Raw genomic sequence first — 23,497 nt, 5'->3', positions numbered from 1 at the left:
CCTATTCCTAAGCATGCATGCATGCACGAGGCTACACACTCACACAAAATTCACATTCGAAAGCCAAGTGGCACTTTTCAACAGGTTTATTAACATGTGTATAGCGATTGTCTGTGCACCATTCGGTTACAGAGGAATACGATCGTAAAGTAAGAAGAAAAAGCTGTACATGGTTTGTAGTTCTTTAAAAATGCATAAAAATATGAGGTGGGTTCACGGTTTAACAATACACGTGGGAGGCTTGAAATGAAGGTCAAATGGTACATCAAGTGGTTAGAGAAGTGCAAAACAATTGTAATATTAAAAGTAAATACTGTTTCCGCATCTAGTAGAGGCTACATGTTTAAAGTAAATGACTGAAATAGATAAACAACTAAAAGCAAATGAAAATACGAATCTAAAAGGAAAAACAGGTGCTGCAGCGGTTCTTCCATCCACATGCCAACATTGTATAAGACGTTTTATCTTTTGGCAGGTGTGCGCAAAGTTTCATTCTTTTGTTATTAAAACCCGTAAATAACTGTATACTATCTATAGTAGCAGATAAATGCTCTTTGCTTTAAGTGTTTTGTAGTGAAATCACTCTGTGCCACACTAAATCCTGAGTGACATAACCATAAAAAAATAAAAATAAAATAAAAAAAAGGAAAAACCGTGCTAGGATTGGGGAACGTGCAATGATACCTCGATGGTTGAATGTTTCCTAAAATTTGTAGTCCGATACAAATTTCTGGATAAAATGGCCTTGTATATTGTATACATTTTGGACCCAAAAGGGTCAGAGGTTGGTTTCTACTATTTGTTTTCATTCCAGTTGGTTTGGACTGGACAAATTCTTTGTTGACTGCTTTAGATCTTTCGCGACTGATGCTGCTTGCGAATTTGGTGGACTTTTCCAGCATAAGAGGACGCACAAAAAAAGTCGATCGGACTTATGCCTAAAATTGAACAGGGAGTCGGCCGTTTCCAAATACAATCAAGTTCAATGGTAAATGTTGCCAACCAAACCAAGGTACCGCTCTTTTGGTTACGTAAAGCCTTCTCAAAAATGTCAAAATGGAATTGTAACTAAAGATTTAGTTGCGTGGTTAATATGTCGGCAACAAAGCCTGGCGTTGGCTTTGTGAGGGAGCGACAAGCAAGATGAATGACAATCAAAGGAAACAAATGTGGGCTGAATTTCTCTTATGCTGCAGCAGAGTTGGCGGCAAATATTAGTGGCATTACAGTACAAAGTGTGACTCTCGCTTCCAAACATTGGTCAAGTATGAGGATTTGTTTTTTTTTTTCTTCTATTTTTGCACATTTAATAGCCGAAGACTCGGAAGACATCTTAGTTGTCAAACAGCGTGTGAATTCAAAAGGCGGAGGGCTACGGGAACGGTTTTAGTGCAGTGTACATACCGTGCGTGCGTGTGTGTGTGTGTGTACATGCAAGCGAGACACACACACACGCGCACACACACACACATATACGTGTATCCACTCTTCCATACATGGTTAATATTCAAGCTTGGAGGGGGGTGGGGGGTGGGGGGTAGGGGTACACTGTCATATCACTTACAAAAATAGTATCACAATATAGACCATTCAATAAGAGCACCAGGGAGGCTAATAAACACATAGCCTGTATGGTCGGCTACATTCAATGTCCGGGCAACGGTAGCACTGTGTCAATGTGAGTCTGTGTGTGTGCGTGTATATGAGAGAGAGAGAGAGAGAGAGACACAGTGTTGGCAACATTTTCACACTCACGGGCCCTTCTACATCTAACACATCCTGGACCATACGCTGAACTTTCACCGAGTTTAACAACCAAACCAGATACAAAAATAGTATGTTTATATATATATATCTATATATATATGGATATATCTTCCCCCCCCCCCAAACACTGAACCACATTTCCTAACAAAATACGTTTTCTTTGACACACACACACAATATAGGGAAGGAAGAAAAAAAAAAAAAAATTTAGTTTTTGGGGGTTAAGCTAGGTTTAAACCTTTGGATACACCGACACACTCACGCACGTCAAAAAGGAACCCTGTTAGCATTGGCGGAGAAACCAGAAGTGTGTCGGTGTTCATCAGGATGTAATAATATATCGGTATTGTATTCCGATTTTTCAGTGGAGGACGTGGGTATGATACAGAGTGCCCAGACATATCAGGGTAAGGGAAACACTGTGTTACTGCCTCGCATTGGAGCGGGGTACTGTAAAAAACAAACAACAACAACAAAAAGCGCTACAGCCATGTTTGAGGTGACCGCCGCTAGTCTAGCACTTGGCTAAAACCCAGCGTGAGATCTTAGCTTATACAAGAGCAATTGGTGTTATTGCTTCATGGAGTTCAGTATGTGTGTGTGTGTGTGTAAAGTGGATCTTACCTAGTTTGCTGGGAGTCCAAGCCCTTGTTTATACTCCACCTGCTTGATGATGGACTTGAGATCTGGTCCAGGTGAATACGGAGGGTCCTGGTTCTACGAGTCTTGACAAATGAGGTTTCGAGGTTGCGAACAGCACACAATTACTTTGCCGGGCAGCGGAAGAATACACGTGTGACCCGTTTGATTGTTTTGTGGTGCATTTATGCCCTAGGATGGTGGTGTCTTTTCATACTAATATTGGACTGAACGTATAGAAAATGCACGTGAATACTGAAGCGCTGATGCTCAACTGAAATGCTGAGCAATGAATTAGAAACTTTGGAAACGCGGGAATTGCCGTAATGTGAATGTGCTGAATTTTCAACATGTGGATGGCTTGAATTGCTAGAAAGTATAGAAATAGAATTGGGTCAAAAACCGGCGGCCTAGTAAGAATAAATATAAAGAATTTTGGCGCAGAATATTATGACTTGATCATTGCGCGAGTGTACGGCGCAGATTTGACCACAAATTTCCGTGCACGTCACCTCCGTGGGAAAGTAACGCCGTCGTAAGCCAAAGCCGCCCAAGTATGATCCTAAACAACGTCTGCTGGCTTTCATCCCACAAAAGGTGACACACAAAAAAGCATCATGGTCTAGTTGCCCTGCGACAGTGAGTGGCTACATAAAAAACAAAAAAAATCGGACTTGTTGGTCGGGCTCGCGCGGGGTGAAAACCAGCAGACGAACGGCGGAGACTTCCGAGGTCGTGAACGAGCGCATCGATCATTCGCTCACGTTGCATTTAGTTGCCTGAAGTCCAGATCCTCAATCCACCACCAAGCCCTGAAGGAGGAATAAGGGAAGGAGCTGCATATTGTTTAAAAAAAAAAAAGGAGGAGGGAGAGAAAGGGAGCTTTGCGTGGCGGCTAGTCGATGGGACCCTGGAAGATGAGCCGCGTCCACCCGGGGGTGCTGAGGGCGGCGGAGCAGAAGGGGCACACGGGTCTGAAGGCGTGCGTCCCGTGGGGCAGCGGGGTGTCCGCCCAGTACCTGCTTGTCCTCTCCGAGCACACGTGGCCGCACGGCACCAAGGCGTACGTGGGGGCGCCGGCGTCCACGTACACGGCCGGCTCGCAGCCCAGCCACAGGGGCACGTAGGGGCCCACGCTGCGGCACAGCGGGCATTCTCGCCGCGTGGTGGAGCCCTCGCCCTCTAAGGGCTCCTCCTCGCCCGCCTCGGACCGCTGGCCCCAGTCGTGGCGTCCGTGGACATGGCCGCAGGTGAGGTAGACCCAGGGCTGACGTTCTTCAAGGCTGAAATGACAACCGCTTTTTTTTTTTTTTTTTTTGTTCCCCCAATGTTGTTATTAGCTTGTCACAGTCTGTGGGGCGAACCTGTGGCTGCGTGGCAGGCTGGGAAAGGCAAGCGTGCTGAGGCCCACGGGACACTGCGGCCGCGATGCGTTCAGCTCCTGGCGAAGCGCCTCCAGGTGGCGCAGGGTGGGAGCGCGCATGAGGCCCTCGCCCGTGCGCCACAGCAAGGTGGCGCCGCACAGGTCCACCAGTGAGCCGTCACGTAGCGCGCTGCTCTCACCTTCCGCCTGTAGAGGCAATTAAGAACAAAGCACACGCATACTGTTGCAAGGTTTGCTGACATGAAGCCTTTTGGGGCGGTGGCCCTGAAAGAGGGCGATTTTTTCCCAACTTTCGAGGGGGGCACTAATTGACTGAGGTTCGTCTAAAATACGCACATTAAAATTTTTTAAAAAAAAATCAACTTGTAAGTGAAAGTACCCCTGTAGTCATGTGGCTAGAGAATGAGAAAGTTACACTTCAACTTAACGCTCCACGTGGCAGCTCTGTATGCCTCTCTTCCACACCACAAAGCGACCGTATAATCCAAATACACGTACAGTTACAGCCCTCGTAAAAAGAAAGAAATGCAGAAATTGACAACTCACGAGTTTGCCTCGAGTGGGCCCGGAACGAGTCTCCCGCAGGGCGTAGACGTCGCCGCACACTGAGATCTCCCGCCACAGACCCTGTTTGGGGTCCTCAGGGAAGCCCTCGGGGTGCATGACCAGCACGCCGTTGGTGGTCAGGCCGTCCATGTGGCCGTCCGGGTTCTTCCACTTGGTGGCCTTCTCCTGCGGCGGCACATGCGCATTATTTCCACTACTTCTCATTGAGCACGCGAATACAAAACTGCCGCAAAAAAAAAAAACGCTTGCCGCACCCCTAAGAAGATATTTTTGGAGGAGTCAAAGCCGGCTGCGTAGATGCGCGCCGTGTACGGCGGGTGGCGCTCGCACACCACACGGCAGGCAAAACGTGAGATGGTGCTGGGGGCTATGGAGGGGTCCTCGCCCTCCTTCGAACCCCCGGAGGTGTCCGTCACCACAAAGTCAATGGGACTCTCTGTGGAGCGCCCAATCTGTGGAGGTGAACGGGTAAGAGTCAAAAGTGCATCTTGGGACTTCAAAAAAAAAACAATAAATAACAATAATAATAATAATAATAATACATATCGCTGGGCGATAAGTCTTTTCTTTCAAAGAAACATGATTTCAATCAATTTATCCACTTATAGCAAATGAAAATAATGGCATTCAAAACGTTTCTTTCATCTGGCCCTTCTGAGATTTGCTTTATTTCTTCTGATACCAAAAAAAAAAAAAAAGCCAGAAGACATGTTTAAGAATCTTGAAATTTAAATCATTGGTGTTCCATGTAAAAAAAAAAAGGTCAGCGCCCCCACATTTGCACCTCACCAAATCTGGCCCTCTTTGCAAAACGTTTGGACAACCCTGGTGGAAAACTGTCTTGGGCATTTGAATTTTTATTTATTGATTTATTTTTATAAAGTCAAGACAGCCAGCGGTTTGAAAAGTGCTACCTTGGCAACGCTGACTGTCTTAGTAAACAAACTCTTCCTGATTTTATCAATGAACCTGAATTAATCGATCAACTTGATTCATCGTCCAGCTCGCAGTTGAGGACGCATAAACCTTCATTCTTGTTATCCAACCACGAATCAACATGCCATAGCAGCCTATCGTTGGATGTGAACCGGGCTTTACCTGGAACATGTCAGTGTTGTTGTCATGGCAATACTCCACCACCACTGTCTGGTTGCGGGACAGCGTGAAGGAGATGCTGTGCTGCCCCCTGCTGTGCACAGCCTGCAACAAAGCCAGCGGCGGGCGTTAGCCATCTTGTGGCTCATTAACTCCACCGAGGAGTTAATTAGTATCAACACGGGCTAGTCCATTTTGTTGCAGTGGTGACCAGAAGGACACGCACGCACGCACGCACGCACACACCTTGCTGTCCTGCGGCGTGTTGAGGATGTGCACGGCGCTGGGCTTGACGCCGTTGGCCTTGGCGCGTCGGTACAGAGCGAAGCGGCTCTTTCGGCGCCCGCGGTCGCCGCTGGGAAGCGAGCCATTGTACCTGATGATGTCGGAGGAGGAAGAAGAAGAAGATGGTTAAAACTAACTATCAGGAGTGCAGTTTATTTATAAGAATAAAACTGAAATCAAATCAAACTTTCACTATTTATTGATAGATCTTTTGTCGAACTTTAGTTGGTTGTAACGGACTTATTTTTGCTATCGAATGGCGTCTGTTTATCATTACAGTTGTCTACAAGCTTGAGCTACACAGACGAGCCGGGCAGGAGCCTCTTTCACGCCCACCCGCCCGTTCTAAAATGACTAACATACTTGTCGATGACAGGAAACGGTTGGAATCCAGCTGACGGATTTCGACGTCCGCGGCAGTGAATGAGTTAAGGATGGGCAAACGCTCAAACAGCGAGTATCAATCTCATCTCATCTAATTTGCTGTCTAAAGATGACTTGACAAGATTTAGCCAAGCGGACATGAATAGTATACAGTACATGCATACACACAATTCCAGTATTCATTTATTATCGTTCGATCAATGTGTCAGTTGCAACGTCTAGCTACAAACCGGTGCTGCAAAGATAAAGAGATATCAAATGCAGTGGCTAAAAAAAGCTCGGCCGCGAGTTCTTTTCGACCGAAATCAAAACATCCACTGGAGCTCAACCCTCAACGACAATTCATCTCCTCAGTCAAAGCGGCACAAAGACGACAAACGGGAGGCGGGTGCCACGGGCGGCGTTGACGGCAAAGAAAGCGCGTCAGCAGCAAAGCGTGCGTGTCGCCATCCAAGTTGACACACCACCTGACGCCGCTGGTTTCTTTTCTCGTGACGCAAACGCCGCGGGAAGTGCGCGTGTCACTGATAAGAGGCGCGTGGGAATCCGGCGTCACGGTTCCCACAAAGTTCGGCACCTTCGCTCTAGACGGACGGGGCTTTCCCAAATGTCAAACTTTATCCACTGACCGAAAAGGGAGTGTGTGTGTGTGTGTGTGTGTGTGTGTGTGTGTGTGTGTGTGTGTGTGTGCGTGCGTGTGCGTGTGAGTGTGAGTGTGCGTGTGTGGCGGGCCACAACACACAGGAAATCTTGTTTTAACAGCTTCTGCACTGGGCCTGACATTTATGAGATAATTACGGGAAGTGAGAAGTGATTATACTTGTACTTCAACAGATGGGGGTTCAAAATGACGCTTTGCTCAAATTCAATATAAACTTCACAGTGGAAGGATGAAAAACGCTTCACAATGGCGGAACAATACAAACGTTGCCCTCATTTTCTTTCTGAAGCCGATTAAAACAGTTTCCACGCTTTCAGTTCGGGCAGAAGGCAGCATGCCGCTTTTAGGCCATTAATCACCTCCTTTGAAAGCAATTACTCCCACAAGAAATCATGGAAAAATGAATATGATATACATTCTTATTAACTTGTACAGGCAAAATTTTAGCGGCCGTCATCATTGTGAAAATTGGTGAACCAAAAGTGCTGATAAACAGGCCCTCGCAGGCAACACAAGTGTACAGCCGAGTCATTGTCATGACTTTTGCGTTCTATGGCCAGTCGTCACTGCCAACCTACGACCACACACAATGACAAAAACGCCATGCAGTTTAGCGTCACCCGTCTAAGAATGACCCGTTGGAAATGGCCAGAAGGACTCTAAAATTGATACTTCAAAGAAAAATGGTAGAGTTCTTGTTTTTTTAGGTATCGCTTGAGATCTATTTATTTCATTTATTTATTTTTCGTGGGGGCGGGGGGCGCGGCGGGGGGGTTCTACTAATTATAGACTGCTACCAAAGTGAAAAAGAAAATGGAATGTCGGAGGAAGCCCGGGCAGAGAAGTGAACTCCACACAGAAAGTGGCAGTAGACAAAATACAGCGTGAGGAGTGCAAAAGAAGTACATCGTCATTGTTTAAGACAAGCCTTCATTCAGAATATCCAGCTGATTAATCAACTTTAGCCCATTTTGGGGACATAAACACTTTTAGAACAGTATTGAAAATTTACAGAAATTCTGCCAAACGTTAGAGGGACTTTTTTGTGGGGATGTGGAGGTCCCTAAACCAACGGAAATCAAAATTCGGTAGCGTTTTTGAGTACATGTCGTAGCGCTACAATTTTGTGGAAAATTTGAATGAGAAAAGGTTCAAATACAACAAAAAATGAATTGAAAATACTGATTGATCAGTGGTGGGGAGGAGAAAAGGGTTTGTCTAAAGAACCAAAACCAGGAAAAGACTGGCTAGCGCATAAATGCAATAAGCAAAGGGCAGGAAGGAGACGACGGAAGGGGGAGATAAATAAAGAGGCCAGAAATGAGAAACAAGGCTGTGTGTGACGTATGACGCGAGCGGTCGCTTGTGTCCGGCATGCGCAAACATCATGAAGCGCAGCATGAAATATTCACTCTCTCTGGACCCTGTGTCGGCCGTTACCGCTCACACTCTCTTAACAGCCTTGGGAGCGGTGAGATAAGAAAGTGTAAGAGATACAAAGCATGTTCATAACGGCCAGGGTGTCCGAGCTAACTACGGCAACGAGCGCTGGCAGGCGGCTTGCGCGTCCTGCGTGGGGACGGGCATCGACCACGCGGCAGCTTGCGTGACATTATCGAGGCTGACAGATGCAAGGTCAAAACACAACAAGGGCCACCACGTAACCCGCTGGACATCTTCTGGATTGCCTCGTGCATTCCCATACACGCAAGTGGAGGAAAGCACATTGTAGTCTTGGCGAAGTTGTGTGAAAATCCTGTCAGACCCGTCGACATAGCTCGGCCGTCTGAAGAAGGCCGAGCCAAACTTGAATAGACGTCGTGGAAGACGACTCATCTGTATTCAGATGTTCAGCCTGCAAGCAGGAAGGGGTTGGGGGAAGCCATAGGCCATTAGGTCAGTTATCTTTGGTCCAGACAGGAAACTGTGCGGACCAAGAGGGACGTCTGCGCGAAAGCGGCAGGGATGCAAGAGTGTGTGTGGCATTCAAGCTCCTAGCAGATCCAGTGGAAGCCCGCTGGTGACGAAGAGAGGATTTTCTCCTCCTACTACTCCACCATTGCGCCGGTCGGGATAAAACTACACGCAGCAGAACAAAAATAAAAAGACTACACTATTAAAAGCATGCACACGGTCATGCATTTTTCAGACGGTCCCTACTTGAAGCCATAAAAGATCCAGCATAGGATGACATCATCGGGATTCAGCCCCCTCCATCCCCGTCTCCCACTGTACACCTACAACCATTGATGAAAAAGTGTCTCCCGTTGCAGTTTCATGTGAAATAGCGATAGTCTTTTTTTTTCACGACGACACCCAAACGCACCACGCACATACAAGACAATCCGTGGGCTTTAAAGTTAGTTGTTCACGTTCAAATCGATTCAAGTCGGGAAACGGCATCGGACGGGAAATTAAAATGAAATACAAACACGCGTTACATGTCTGAAATAAACGTTTGTACATAATAGTGTGGACTCTGAGGCGTCACGATGATGGAGCGGTTTCTCCATCCCACTCGTTTTTTTTTGTTTTTTTTTAACTACTTACCCCAGAATGACCAGTTCGCCGTATTTTATCGAGTCTTTAACGGGCACATCATCATCTCCGTCCTTTTTCGGTGAATTCATCAGCGAGGGCTTGCTCCAGGAAATGGGATAAATATAATTTTTTAAAGGGGAAAAAAAGGAGAGAGAAAAGACAGACGAGTCGTCCTCAGCGGGAATACTACGGAGCGATTAAACAATGCTAACACCCCCCTCGAAAGTGTCGCGTTGAAAACCGTTGGGGGTGCTGCCTCTTTAGTCAAGTTGGGACACAGTCGGACAAAGTTTCCCTGGACTTGTTGCCGTGTGTTGGACAGTTTTGGTCCGCCGGAGGAGCATCTTTTCGAGGCTTGAAAATAGTCAAGTGTGTCGCTAGCTTGTACAAAAATCTGTTCACTAGCAAAGCAAGAGGGGAGACAACAACGGCTAGCAGCGGGGAGTGGGGCATACCACTAGCGGCGGGGGTGGCCGGCAAATACATCTCGCTAGATTGCCGGTTAAAATGAAAGGGAAAGAAAATACACATTTTACAGGTGTATTTTATAGTCTTTTAAAAAACAGTTTACTTTTTATTCCCACACAATTACGTGTTTCTGGTCATATAAAATTGGTAGATAAACGAGCCCCCCCTTTTAAAAGGAGCAATCGGTGACACGGTGAGAAGCTCCTTGGTTAGATTAAAATAAGGCATTTCTTCACCTACTTTTTTCTTGGTTGCAAGAAACAGAAAGACGCGAATTCCATCAATCTTGTCTGAAGAAAATCATTAAAAAATGTATGTAGTGTGAATGTTACGAGGCTGCGTGGCGAGGATGTGGGTCACCAGCATGCCCCAGACAAGACACCCTACCCTCTCTTTCATGCTGGGAGTCATGAGGGAGTTGGGAACTCATTCTTCTGCAAAGTGATAACAGCAGTCTTCTTTTCTGTACTATTTTTATTTTCTAGGTTATGCTCCCTTAAATGCATCAATATGAGTGTTTGTTTAAGGTCTCAGGCACATAGTCATACTAGTTATCTGTCTCGCCACAAGGGGCCAGTACACATCAGTTAATTAGACTACTGTAGTCATTCACCTACACTCACGTTGCCATTTTAATATTTCATAAAGGGCGATATTGTGGAAATGTGACTTTTTTTTAATTGCTTGTACACATATTGTTGGGTCGCTGGTGTGCAATACAACCCATCAAGTGTGGAATTAAATAACCAACTACATTTTTTGTAATTATTCAAATGTGACCGTGAGCAAGCCACTATGCATTTCCGCTCCACTGTGACGTGACTGTTTACACACATTTACATAAACTCAAGTTCCTCCATCTATGCCTTGATCAGCTAGGCTGGGTGAAGATCCCGAGCCACTCCGAGCAAAGGCCAAAGTCCGGCCACCGCACTACATCTTGCCAGCTTTTTCCTATTCATTGTCATTGTTTATAAGCCTTGTCAGAACGTTCCTGTTCTTAAAATAGAGAGCATCCATTGTTCACAACTGAAAACTGATCCAAAGTGTCTTAAAACATGCAAACGCCACAAAGAGCCACCATGCAGAAACCGGTGGTGGGCCCAGAACAAGGGCAGGCTTCCCACTTTAGCCAGGTTGTGCACACACGTTGCCAAGTAGTCTCAGTGGCAAGTACACCAAGCAAGATTCAAACATTGACAAATCGACTTTCCATCGTACCGACCCCTTTAAATTGGGAAAAATAATTCCCTAATCTAACTGCTTTAATGTTTCACACTTGATGAGTATAAATGATGGGTAGCAGGTTAATCTGGACATAATTTGGATGTCAGTAATTCACTCCAAATATGGAAGTGTGACATGCTTCATCTAGCCTCTTCTTGTATGCTGTGGTTGCGCAGTTTTTCGTGTGCAGACTTGAATGCGCGACAATGCGGTGTTGCTGTGACGCAAGGCCCTTATCGCTACGTACAAGTGGATTGTCATGGAGAAGGAACACAGCCAATGAATATCATTATGAAATGAAAATAAGTTGGAGTAAGTGTGAAGTACAAATGCTCCTAAAAATGCATTTTTTCTTTGAATTATTTTACAAAGTATTTTGTTGATTAAAAAAAAAAAAACTAACAGGAAAGTTAGCTCAGATTTTTCCCTGGCTTTTTGTGACATCTGTTTTGTTTTTTTAAAGGACAGCAATCATGCATGACTTTAATGAAGATGCTAATGCTAGCAAGCTAGCTGCTACCGCATCTTTAATACCAAAGTAAAGTGTTTTATTGTTTAATACATGGGTAGACAGTGAAATATTGGGAAGCACAAGTGACTCAAAGCAGGTCTGCCGAGCAGTTCTAAGGTTCAAGGTTTGAATCGCCCTTGTGCAGTTAGCATTGTTCTTCCTGTGCTCGCGTGAAGTATGTACAGTATATACCGGAGAGAACGACTCGTGTTACGCCAAGGCAAGGGTATATTGGGTGAATATACAGTAGCGTGGTTTAGACAATTACTATTCATGTGCTGCCGTTTAGTTTCTTCCATTCATTTTCACGAGCGCTTGTCCTCATTAGCGCCTCGGGTGGGCTGAGGCCTATCCCGGTTGACTTTGGGCGAAGGCGGGGTACGCCCTGGCTGGCCAAGTTGCCGGTTAATCACTGGGCACATATAGACTAACAACCACTCGTATTTAAAGCTATGCAAGAGTCTTTCTGGTTTTGCAATGTGGGAGGAAGCTGAGGAACATGCAAACTTCACACAGAAGGGCCAGGATTCTAACCCGGGGCTGCCCGACTCTCAGGCAGACATGCTAACCACGACTATTATGTACATACCCAAGAGAAATGGGTAGACGCTACACTTGTTTGAGTCTATTTGCTTTAAATATTGACAAGACATGATGTACTGTGTGTCCATTTCAAGTTAAACATTGCACTTAGTGACATACGTTTGACTAAGCCATGTGCAAATACCCCCAAGAATGCACCGGTAGGCTCGACCGTGGCCACGCAGGCCTAATAGAGAGCGACTCCAGAGACTTTTTGATGACGTTTAATGGGTTGACGCCACGCGTTGACTAATCCACAACGCAAACCCACCCACCGCCGGACACACCCGTGAATTCAAAGTGAACAACAACCCACCGCTGCAGTCACGCAGCTCACTGGGGTTAGTGTTTGCTTTTAAATTGTGAAATCCGGCTGGTAGAAACTGGCAGGACCAGATGCGCCTTAACATTCTCGCTGTGGGATTAAGGTCACACCCTCCTCCGCTAGTACTCCTCTTTCCCTTGGCGGCTGTACCAGTGGCTGTTTCGCAAGCCAAGTGAGAGCAAGGAAGGCCGTGTCCAAACTCCACCAGCTGAACTGCATTATTTATGCTCACAATGAGAGCGCTTTGTGTCACCGAGCAAGTGACTCAACTTTTCTGACTTCCAATTATGTCACCGAAGGAGAATTTTTCTCCTCGCTGAGGTCACAGTGGAGAGGTAAGAGTGGAGTTGCTCAAGGACACGTATCATCAAACAGAGAACTTTGTTCACGTCAATGCACCAGAAAAACTGCGAAACAGATACCGAACAGATACATGACCATTCATTCAATTGTTTTCACCCAAAATATGCTTCAACTTCAATTTGGTTCACCCTTTGTCTTAAAAAGGCTGTATATTGTGGTATTTATTCAATATAAATGAAAAAAAAAAAGGATGCAGGGGACCCCTGCTATTCATTGAGGACAGGGACCGGGTCGCCCGCGAATAAGAAAACCCCGCAAATAATTGGTGACGGTCATTCAATAGCATTAAAAAAGGTTTTAAAAACTTTTTTTTTTGAAAGCCCCAAAATTCTTCAATAAGAGGGGATGTTCTGCCAAAATGAGTTTTGTCACAAAAACAGTACAAATATTTGTTTAAATATTGTGAAAAATAATCCATGAATAGCTGAGTATGCCGGGGACCGCTGTGATCAAATTTGTACTACCGGTATTAGTTTTCAAAAAACTAAAAATTGCAGAAAATAACATTAAAAAATAAATAAGAATAAAAAATGAAACCCACAAAAACTGCATCTATTTTTTTTCAAAGTACAAAACATTTGAAACGTTTACAAAAATAAATAAAAGAGTTCAACAAAAAGAACTGCACAAAATATTTTTGTTTAATATGTTGAAAAAAATACGTAAGTAAAATAATCATGAAAATCTGCAAAGAATACTGCAACTATAAAGACTGCATGAGCCATCTTAACTTGAAGCGTAACCTTCATTAATGGTGGTCTGCTTTGCCGCTAAACACCACTAAAGTCCAAGAATTTGAATTTTTGGGGACAAATATATCCCTAAAATCAATGCCGCGAATGTCTGTTAACTCTGTTTTGCTATTTATTTGGGCCTTTTTGGTGTATAAGTATCTGATCAGCACAATAGTGCAAAGATCAGAAATTCAATAAGACGTGTGAAAAGTTTGACAACCACTGGTTTAGTGAAGATTGAAAAGGAACAGCGCTTTAATAGACCCAGAGAAGAAACAGGAAGACAAGGTGGTCTTTTTTTTTTTTTGTTAAGGCGACTTGAACATGACGCAGCCATCTGCCGCTGAGTCTTTTGCCGTGGTTGCCATGGAGACGAGTGCAAACAAAGAAAAGGTATTTCTCTTACTGTGCTGCGAATGCTGAGTGGAAAATGAATGGATTTCTTTTGCATAGAAAATAATCTAACCAAATGTCATCAGTTTTGTGGCTGTGTGTGTGTGTGAGACTGCCAGTGATGGCTCAGCATATTCCTCCAGTGGCACAACAAAACAGGCCTCCCTTGTAATTATTGGCTCCCAACAGGGGAAAACTAATTGCATAAGCACACACAACCTGAATGACACAATTAAGTGGAGAAAATGCTTTCGCGCTAGTAGCGACTCACTGACACGCACACATACTTTTTGGGAGTAAGCGTGTGTTTGTGCGGCCTTGTTAAACTTGAGAACAGAGATTACCACGAGATCGTGTGATCTGGGAAGATAAAGAAGTCGTTTGAGTCCGGAATAGGAGGCATAAAGGGCTCACGCTCACGACTGGCCTTTGTATTCATTCATTTGCTCGATGGTGTACATGTGGTTTAGGAGAATATTTATTAGTCTGATAGTAGCTATTAGTCGTAGTAGTCATTATTTTTAATGTGTGACAAGATGTAACATAAATAATGTTTATTGTAAATATATTCTTAAAATCACCGCACATCAGTACGACTGTAAAATATACAATATGCCAACGCATAACATTCTAACTGATATTTTAGCGGAAAAAAAAGTGACGAAGAAGAAGCACTATGCGCCTCTGGGGCGAGAACGGGCCATCCAGAGAAACAGGAAAACACCTGAGCAGGGTGGGAAATGAAAGTGGACTTACGTTTGTCGGGAAATTTGTCAGGTGGCTCGCTGACGGACCCGTTTCTGATCCACCTGCCAGTGACCTGTCCACACGGACAACAACAACAACACAAGAGCCACCCACGTGCAATACAACACAACAGATGGCTCATGATTAGCGCTGTTTATTTTTGGCTCATCGTGGCTAATTTGGGGAAGAAACTTGTGCAGGCCTCCCAGACACATTTCGTTGGCACCTGTGCGGCCACCGCACATAATGGCCAACTCAATTTAGTTACGTAACACTTTAAAAGACCGTATTGCACACCGGTGGCACTTTATGATTGTTTTTGTGGCTGTTGTTTCGAAAAGCATATTAGCCGCTATGTTGGCTAGCTGCACTGTGTTTACGGAATAGTTTGTGGCAAGTATGGGAGGCAAATACACTTCTGGCCCCTTAATTTATTGCTTGTGTTTTTTAAAAAATAAATGGAAAGGGGACCAAGAAAAAAAATAATCGCTTATTAAATCGCAATCGCAATATTGAGGGGGGGGAATCGCCATTTGATTTTCAATTCAGTCCGCAAATGACCTCGTGAATGTGTGTACAACACGCGGAACATTTTGAGACCCGGTTTCTGTCGCCAAATACGGTTCTACAGGAAATTCTCACATTCCAGAGAGTTGCAACAAGGGGGGCACGCTAATAGCCCAACTATTTAATGAGTGAACTGCCTGCACTTGCTCGATGGTTTCCTGTTTGGCCGAGTGAATGAAGAACTGAAGCCAGATTACAATCAAACGTGAGGAAGTGGCAAATTAGAGTATTGTCTGATAGCAGGTCCAAAGTGCGGCCCGGCGACCATTTTAGGGTCCATGGCTTTTAAAAAAATGCTATTTATTTATTCTTTTAATCAGCCCATTACAAACTTGAACGTTAATGATAATTAGGACCTGTACATTTTTAAATTTTTTTATTACATTTAACTCCTTACTAGCAAATCAATAAAAAAAAAAGTGCAAACGCGTGTACGGTACATATAAAAATCGTGCCCACACAGATTTATTGAAGTCTTGAACTACGCACTTCCGCTGTATTACTTTCACCATGTTCTGACGTATAGCAGGAAGTGAAACAATGTGTCATTGAAGCGCTTGGAACGTTTGAGGGAGCATCGCAGGTGAAGCTGAGCGGCGGACTCCTGAAACAACAGTGACAATGCAATTGATTCCCAGCAAGTGCTGGAAAGTGGAGAGCCGGCAAGCTGCGGTACTCGTACGAGTCAGCAGCAGGTCAAACTTCAAGAGAACAAACAGGGCCTTTCCAAACGCGCGGCAGATAGTGAGCCAGCATTCCCAGAGCAGAGAAATTCCTGACCTGATGATCTTTATACACAGACGCAGAAGCGTTTTTTTTTTTTTTGGACTGCGTTTTTCCACCTGCCTGCTTAGGTTTGAAGCAGATACTGATCAAGTTTCGCAAGAGTTTGCAGCCACAATTCACACCTGCCACTTTTTCGACAAGCGTGCAGAAGCTCATACTGATACTGGCAAAAGTGAAATACTGTCAGCGTCTGTTTTTTAAATGTTTTTTAGAAATACCGGATGCTATGATGGGCTTGAAATGGAGCATTGAAAACATTTATACGTTCGGAAATACTTTTAGATTTTTTTTAAATATACTGTATTAGAAGATTAGGAAAACATTTGAAATTGTATATATTTTTAAATAAAATCTAAATAATCAATTATTTTTTGTTACATTAATATATATGATTTAAAATACACAGGTATGTACCTTTATTACATAGTTATTGTAATTAATGAACTTTATGTTGATTTTTTTTATTACATTTTGAAGTTTCTAGAATTTCCTAATTATTTTGAAAAGAATTCAATAAAACATTTTTGAACAACCCGTTTAAATGGTTTCTAATATTGTACGTTTTTTAGGGGCACAATATTCCATGCAAAAAAAATAGAACCACATTGAACAATTAAACTCTAATCGTCATCACAATGTAGTAGAATGCGATTTTCTAATCATAAAGCTTCAATTTGGGGGGAAAAAAAACAACTCTGAAGTAGATCAACTCTTTCAAATTAATTGATGGCTCATTTGCATACATTTTAGTATAAGCATAAACCATAACACCAAAAAATGTATGTATAGTAAATCTGATATTTTTTACTGTAATATGGATTAATTTATTTGTGTTTGTAAACCTAAAAACTACATGGGAAGAGGAACTTGAAAAGAAAATGGCAATCGCAATATTGAGGGGACAAAATGCAATTTTTCTAAAGCCCCTATCCCACTGAGGGGCGAACATTTCCAACTGGTGTCGAAAGTTGAGAAAATGCGCGTTCACGTCAGGGTACCTTTAAGGTCACAAATGTTTGCCAAACGTTTGGCTGTACTTTTCTTGTCGCAAGAGAATTTTGAACATGTTGAAAATTTCCTTGGAAGAAATGTGTCACTTCCTGCTTGTGACAGGCGCGACCGCTTTCATTTAACTATCAGGCTCCTCGACTACCCTTGCCGGAGGCGAGTTTGACATTCAACCTTTGTCGACTTGAGCCGCCAACCTGAGCTCACTTCCACATCCGACGCGCGGGCCTCTTCCGAAGCGACCGCGTCAAAGCTGACTCGTCATCATTTACTCACACGGCGTGATGCGCGGAAGTGACTCACGGGTTCAAAGCACGCCGGTGTTATCTTCCTCAGTGGAAATAAGGTGCCACTTCTGCACTGGTGTGGATATAATCATGTTTGTTTTTTTATTACTTCAAATGAGCATAGCAAAAAAAAAAAAAAAAAAAACAGTAAAGCAAAAGTATGTGATGATGATGAGGAACATGGGTCATTTGAGCACCAAAATGGAGGTGGTAAACACTTGGCAGGGTCTGAAAGGGTCAGTCAAACTAAACAAGTGCAGCAAAGAACAGACCTCCACTGAAAAAAGAACAATTGTTTTGTGTGCATTAAGGCAGCTGAACCTACAAACATGGAAGATCTGTGTGGGACAATGAGCGAAAAAAATAGAGATCCATATCACAGTGCGTGAATATCCAACATCCAAAAGGTGTACAATCACTTGTTGTTGTTGTCGTTGTCGTCGAGGTCCGAAGAAGAAAAAGAAGAAAAAAGTTGACATTCTTTGAAAAATGTTGCTGAGAAAGGCAAATGTTCTGTCCTCAAAAGACTCTCACAACCTTTGGATATGTAGCCGGAATACTCGTGGCGAGATTCCTGAATGTCGCTGTGGTAAATTTGCAAATAAGAGCAAAGCAAAGTAAAAGAAAAATCATTTTGGGGTTATAGTGAGTAGGGTTGCGAGGTGGAAACTTTCCATGGAAATTAATGGGAAATTGGGAATACAGTGGAGCATGAATATGTGAATACAGTCATTGACGCTCACTATAAGTGCTATGAAATATAAAAATTAAAAAAATAGAATTATCTTTTCCTGGAAAAAAAAAAATGCAAATAAGAGGGGAACAGAAGAAATATAGTGAAAAGGTGGTTTCTGCGAATAAAAATAAATATCTGTGAATATGTGAACATGCACGAGTCCACTGTAAACACGGAATTAAAAAAAAAAAAAAGGCTCTTTTTAAGGAACTAAAACATAATTAGGGGAAATTTATTGCAGCATAACTGACCAATTTCATGCAAGTGCAGTGTGTCTTGATTTACAAGTACACTAACTTAGTTTTTCAAGTTCTCGCTTGGTCAAATGATGTGTTTTTTGCTTTGTGTTACAAGTCAAAATTTGAGGTACCAGCTAGCTATTTTGCATGCATATGACAACACAATTCAATGTGATACCATTCATTCCCAGAAATCAACATGAATTCCAATGGAAAGATTCCAACCTGCAATACAGTGAACACGTGCTATTCGCATTGGGGGAAAAAAAAAAATAGCAAATAGTAATTGACATCCACCCAAAAGTCTTTGTAATTGCCTATAGTTGCCACAAGATGGCGGCAAAGCACTTTTCCATTAGACAAGGCTATGGCTTGACTCTACAAAGCTCCTCCCTTCATTTCAACATAGCTGCTTGGCACCAAGATGCCACCAGATGACTTTACAACAATATTTATTAGACGTGACAGCTCCCACTCAAAAACAAACAAACAAACAAAAAAAATCTGCGAAAAGTCGGCGATTCACTGCATTTCCCAAACTTCCAAACGTAAATTCACATGGAAATATGCTGGAAGACTTCCACCCATTCGCAACCCTAATAATGAGTGATCAAAAATGGGAATTAAAACGAGGATATAATTGCTAGAGAGGCAGAGTCATCTCCGAGCGGGGTTAAGATTTGTAGTTTGAGGTAAGCCAGGTGAGGCCCTCGTAGAGTCCGTCGCCGGCTGTGGCACACGAGGGCTGCACGTACCAGTTGCGGTCGCGGATGCGCGTCAGGCCCAGCTTCTCCTGGATCTCGTGGGGCTTCATGGCGTCTGGCAGGTCCTGCTTGTTGGCGAAGATCAGGATGATGGCATCGCGCATCTCCCGGTCATTGATGATGCGGTGGAGCTCCTGGCGGGCCTCGTCGATACGGTCCCGGTCGGCGCAGTCCACCACAAAGATCAGGCCCTGCGTGCCCGTGTAGTAGTGTCGCCAAAGCGGGCGGATCTTATCCTGGCCGCCGACATCCCAGACGTTGAACTTGACGTTCTTGTAGGTGACCGTCTCCACATTGAAGCCCACCGTGGGGATGGTGGTGACCGACTGTCCCAGCTTCAGCTTGTACAGGATGGTGGTCTTGCCCGCCGCGTCAAGTCCAAGCATAAGTATTCTCATCTCCTTGTTGCCAAAGATCTTGGACAGCATTTTCCCCATCGTGTTTACCGTGCATAAATACTTTTACAATGCTAATTTTTACAAAAAGCTTCTCGGACGCAACAGTGTGGTGATATGACCTGAGTGGGTGCGTGTATAGCCCTTGAGGGAAACAGTGGGGATGCTTCAGCCTAACCTGTGCCCTTCAGAATCCACATTTCCACGGACGTCTCGACGCCTTCTTCCACGGAGGCAGGCCCAGTCCAAAGGCCGGGCTTCTCACTTCCTCATCGGCCGCCGACTGTCCACACTTGCCCCGGGGCCTGTCGACTAAATTCACCGCCGCGGTAGCGTAGCAGCTGCTGATGGTAAATCCCCGAGAAACGGCTTCAGAATCCCCCTCGTTCTGCTACAGCGGGACATGAAGCGGAACAAGGGCCGAAAATGTTACTAATTCATCCGACTTTCTTCTCTCTTTTCCCCGCCTGTGTGTGAGACACGAGAGCAGGGAGGGGTGTCAGGGCGGACGACGACAACTTTGAAGCGGAAAAAAAACAGAGCCCGCGCTTTCGATGTATCAAAGTCGGGTGAAATCGACTCACCTAGGCGGCTGGCGTCCTCCCTGCGGTCCCCGGGTCGTTTCTCCGCCGCTCTCTGCCTTTCCTTCAGCCCTCTCGCTCGCTCGCTCGCTTGCTCGCTCCCTCCCTCCGGCCCCGCGGTGCTGTGTTACCGGAAAAGGTGCGGACCCACATCGGGCGCCACTTCCTCTACACGGCTCGCACACTAGCTTACTACTGAGTCGCCTTCAGGGGCTCATCGAATGCTCGGATATCTGAAAACGTTAAGCACAAAAGGCGTGGTAAAGGGTGTGCCGCTCGTTTCAATAAGTCTTGCGTTATTTTATCGTGACTCAGTGACAGCTCTTGAGCATGTAACGATATGCATTGTGTGCTTAATGTGCTCTTACATTTTTGCAGGCTCAAAGTCTGTAGCAACATTTCTACAACGCAGGTTTCTTTCAAAACTGTCGTTGTTACCCCAATAATCAATAATTTTCTCGACAAATGATCATTTTACACCTGTTCATATGAGACTCCGATATTCTTTTCCATCTTGTTTGAATAACTGCATTACCAACGAGAACACTCAAATGTTCTGATTTGCGAGTGTTTCCAAACGCACCGAGCGCCATTTCGCATGCGCGCTCCAGCCCATCTGATTGGCTCCGTAGGCGCCATTTCAGCATTCAATTTGTGTTCTGAAATGTCACATTTACGACACGGATTGAACACATTTAGTCACACGTTGAGTCATTTAAGTCCATTTTACAAACCGAAAACATTCCTTCTCGGCTCAAATTGCGCTGCCCACCGTTTAAGTTCTTTTTTAACTTTCCCCTTTTCATTCAAAGCGACTGCGTACGTTAGTGACGTGGAGGTTGTGTGTGGGGGGCCTGGCATGAGCTGTTTCGTCACATTATTGGAACAAAAAACCCCGCAAGGCCAGAAGTACTGACTACATCTACAATTAAATTAAAATGTTATTTATTACCCCCTTTAAAAATATATATTATTTATTCATGTACTGTATTAACAACATCTGAATATGTTTTGGATTTCTTCAAAACTAATATGAACAATAATAATAGTTTTTGAAAAATAAAATAAAAATCATATTATTGTGTCCGGTTGGTATATAGTGTATACTATTTACTACTCATCGTCCAACATTTATCTTTAAAAATGAATGGCTTACAGCTGATATGATTTCGAAAAACGCACTCGTAACTGTAACTACTTCAGCCACTTATCCGCCTCCCCCACTAACTACAAAAATCTAAACTCAGTCGAGATGCGACATTTCCAAGCTGCCACAAGATGGCGGAAAATGTCTTTTATATTACCAAGTGTCCATCAGGACCACCTTCTGAATATTTCAGTATTAATCCTCACAGTTACAATGTTACATTCATAGGTATGGGTAAACATTTATGAAAACCGTCGAAAAACACATACGCTGGTTTGATGCTAACCTACCGGTATTCCCTAAACATATGAGGACTAAACATTATAAAAATCGTGACATTAAAAGCGTGAGCAAACTGAGATGGGTTCATTATTTTAGTATTCATACCTTTTGCGATATTTTGTCTTAATTTGGCTCTAAAAAGGTTGGGAAATACAGTGTGCATATTCACAGACTCCTACTCGTTATGTCACTCGCTAGGACACGCCTCTTAAAGGCCCACATCCAACGGCTACGTAGATGCTAATTGTCAGCATTAAGCTAGCAGTGGCTATATGGTCGTTATAAATACTACCATTTTAATTTGAAAGTGGAAAATTGGTTTGATAAGCTACAGGTAATATTGTGTCATGTATTATGAATGAAAACAAACGACAAAACACACTTTATTTTCCCCCACCCTCTAAACTTTATTGAATGAAATATAGACACGTATGTGTATCCGTACTATTAACAGCTTGGAAAATACAAAAAGAGAGTTAAAACCATGCTTAAGTGAATATTACGGAGACTGAAGCATATTAGTTGTTATAACAAGAGACTTTGTCAGTACATACAAGTGTATACACATCATCTGTACAAATGTTAACAGGCTCACAGTGAAGTCAAAGCTGACTGAGAGGGCTAAAAGACTTTTGGGGGCATATTTATGTACAAAAAAAATGTGTTGAGATAAATGTTTTTTTTTTTTCATTTGGTCATAAAGCTTGCTGGTGTCAGCCATCGATTCAACTTAACCAAATTCATTGACGGAGAAATGTATTAAGCAACGCACAGACTCTGGTGGTCAGAAGTAGCTCGCATTTATAAATGAATGCACTACCTTTAACCTCCATCTTGTTTTTTTTTTTGACCACATGATGTAATGAGGCTGATATAGTATTTTATTGTGTTATGACAAACAGGAAATGAATGAAAAAGGTTCTTTCACAGTAAATTAGGCAGCATGTGTTTTTTTTTTGTATATACATGAAATGTGTGGGGATTTACTCCAATTTTTTGTTATCTTACTGACAATATCCCAGTTTGTACCATTGCTGCTACAGAGTATTTGAATAATAACCCCCCCCCCCTCACCGTGCCTTATGCAACAATTAGCTTTGGTAATGACTTGTTGCTTCTGGCATTTTTAATAATAATCTTTGCGTGTGATGAAGTAAACACAATTTTAAAAAATTGGGCTCAACATGAAAAAAATAAAGGGTGATTGGAACAATATTTGCGATATAAATACAATATACAATCGGTTTACCTTCTGATATTCTCTCACGCCTCTACAGTACACCATTAGAAACACACATGCACGCACACACAGGTAAACACTCGTCCACTTGTTTGCCTCATAGTGGAGACAGACTGGGCGCGTTTGGGCGGGGGGCACGGTTGGATGCAGGGAGGTGAGTGTTGGATGGGTGGTGGACAGGACGCTCGGTGACTCAGTCTCTTTCAGGGCAGGAAGGGGAATTCCCAGCATTTCAGTAGGTTGTCGTAACCAAACATCCCCCATTTCTTCCTTGTTTCACTCGTTGTGGTTTCTCAGGCAACGTTGCTGTATCTTCATCTGGGGGGGGGTCGAGGGAGATGGTAGGGACATGCAAAAATTAACTTTCACAGTATACAGCCAAGTTGTTGTTCGGTTATTTGTGAATAACTGACGCACACCCAAAAGGTTTACTATATACTATACAGCGGCAAAACAATATTTTAAATTACACTTCTCAACTCATTTCACCACCTTGCCACAAGATGGCGCCAAAGTAATGCTTTTATTGCTTAAGCCTGAGCACAAAAACAGCAAATTGGATTATTTAATTATGTGCAAAAATCTAACTTTTTAAAACAAAACTTTTGCACTAATACTGTGCATGTTAGTGTAACTGTCTGTAAATAATTTCTTTTCATAATTTTGTCACGTGACTGCTCCAAAATGAGACGATGCATTGTCTCCATTCAGTTTGCTACCTTCTTCCATTCCCTCTCTATGATTGCGAACTTGAGTAAGCCACGTCACAAACTAAATTGTTGAACACTGAAT

General features: G+C 43.6%; 3 protein-coding genes across 6 annotated transcripts in view; all 3 read right to left on the bottom strand.

Moving 5' to 3' along the window:
* Positions 1-71: 71 nt before the first annotated feature.
* On the bottom strand, positions 72-9,800 carry LOC147128561 (E3 ubiquitin-protein ligase pellino homolog 2). The gene is made up of 7 exons (XM_086018952.1): positions 9,333-9,800; positions 5,699-5,828; positions 5,456-5,557; positions 4,612-4,809; positions 4,337-4,522; positions 3,771-3,976; positions 72-3,689 (listed from the first exon to the last, which is right to left on the bottom strand). The coding sequence occupies exons 1-7, from the start codon at positions 9,410-9,412 to the stop codon at positions 3,302-3,304; spliced, it is 1,290 nt and encodes a 429-aa protein (XP_085875078.1). The 5' UTR covers positions 9,413-9,800; the 3' UTR covers positions 72-3,301.
* A 7,598-nt stretch (positions 9,801-17,398) lies between these two features.
* On the bottom strand, positions 17,399-20,237 carry LOC147128560 (ADP-ribosylation factor 6). 2 transcript variants are annotated; one of them, XM_086018955.1, is made up of 2 exons: positions 20,040-20,237; positions 17,399-19,922 (listed from the first exon to the last, which is right to left on the bottom strand). In XM_086018955.1, the coding sequence occupies exon 2, from the start codon at positions 19,495-19,497 to the stop codon at positions 18,970-18,972; it is 528 nt and encodes a 175-aa protein (XP_085875081.1). In that variant the 5' UTR covers positions 19,498-19,922; positions 20,040-20,237; the 3' UTR covers positions 17,399-18,969. The 2 variants fall into 2 exon arrangements, with proteins under 2 accessions (XP_085875081.1, XP_085875082.1); XM_086018956.1 differs by having other exon boundaries at positions 17,399-19,846.
* A 1,610-nt stretch (positions 20,238-21,847) lies between these two features.
* akap12b (A kinase (PRKA) anchor protein 12b) overlaps positions 21,848-23,497 on the bottom strand; it is a 33,264-nt gene continuing 31,614 nt past the window's right edge. For all 3 annotated transcript variants that reach the window (XM_086019840.1, XM_086019841.1, XM_086019843.1), the window contains one exon: positions 21,848-23,023. The gene's annotated coding sequence lies outside the window, so the exon portion shown is untranslated. The remainder of the gene's footprint in view (positions 23,024-23,497) is intronic.

The sequence above is a fragment of the Filicampus tigris genome, chromosome 20 (assembly GCF_054856515.1).
Source record: "Filicampus tigris isolate MCC_2025a chromosome 20, RoL_Ftig_1.0, whole genome shotgun sequence".
Classification (NCBI taxonomy): Eukaryota; Metazoa; Chordata; class Actinopteri; order Syngnathiformes; family Syngnathidae; genus Filicampus; species Filicampus tigris.
The sequence above is the reverse complement of the archived record's forward strand: the minus strand, read 5'-3'. Positions and strand labels throughout refer to the sequence as shown.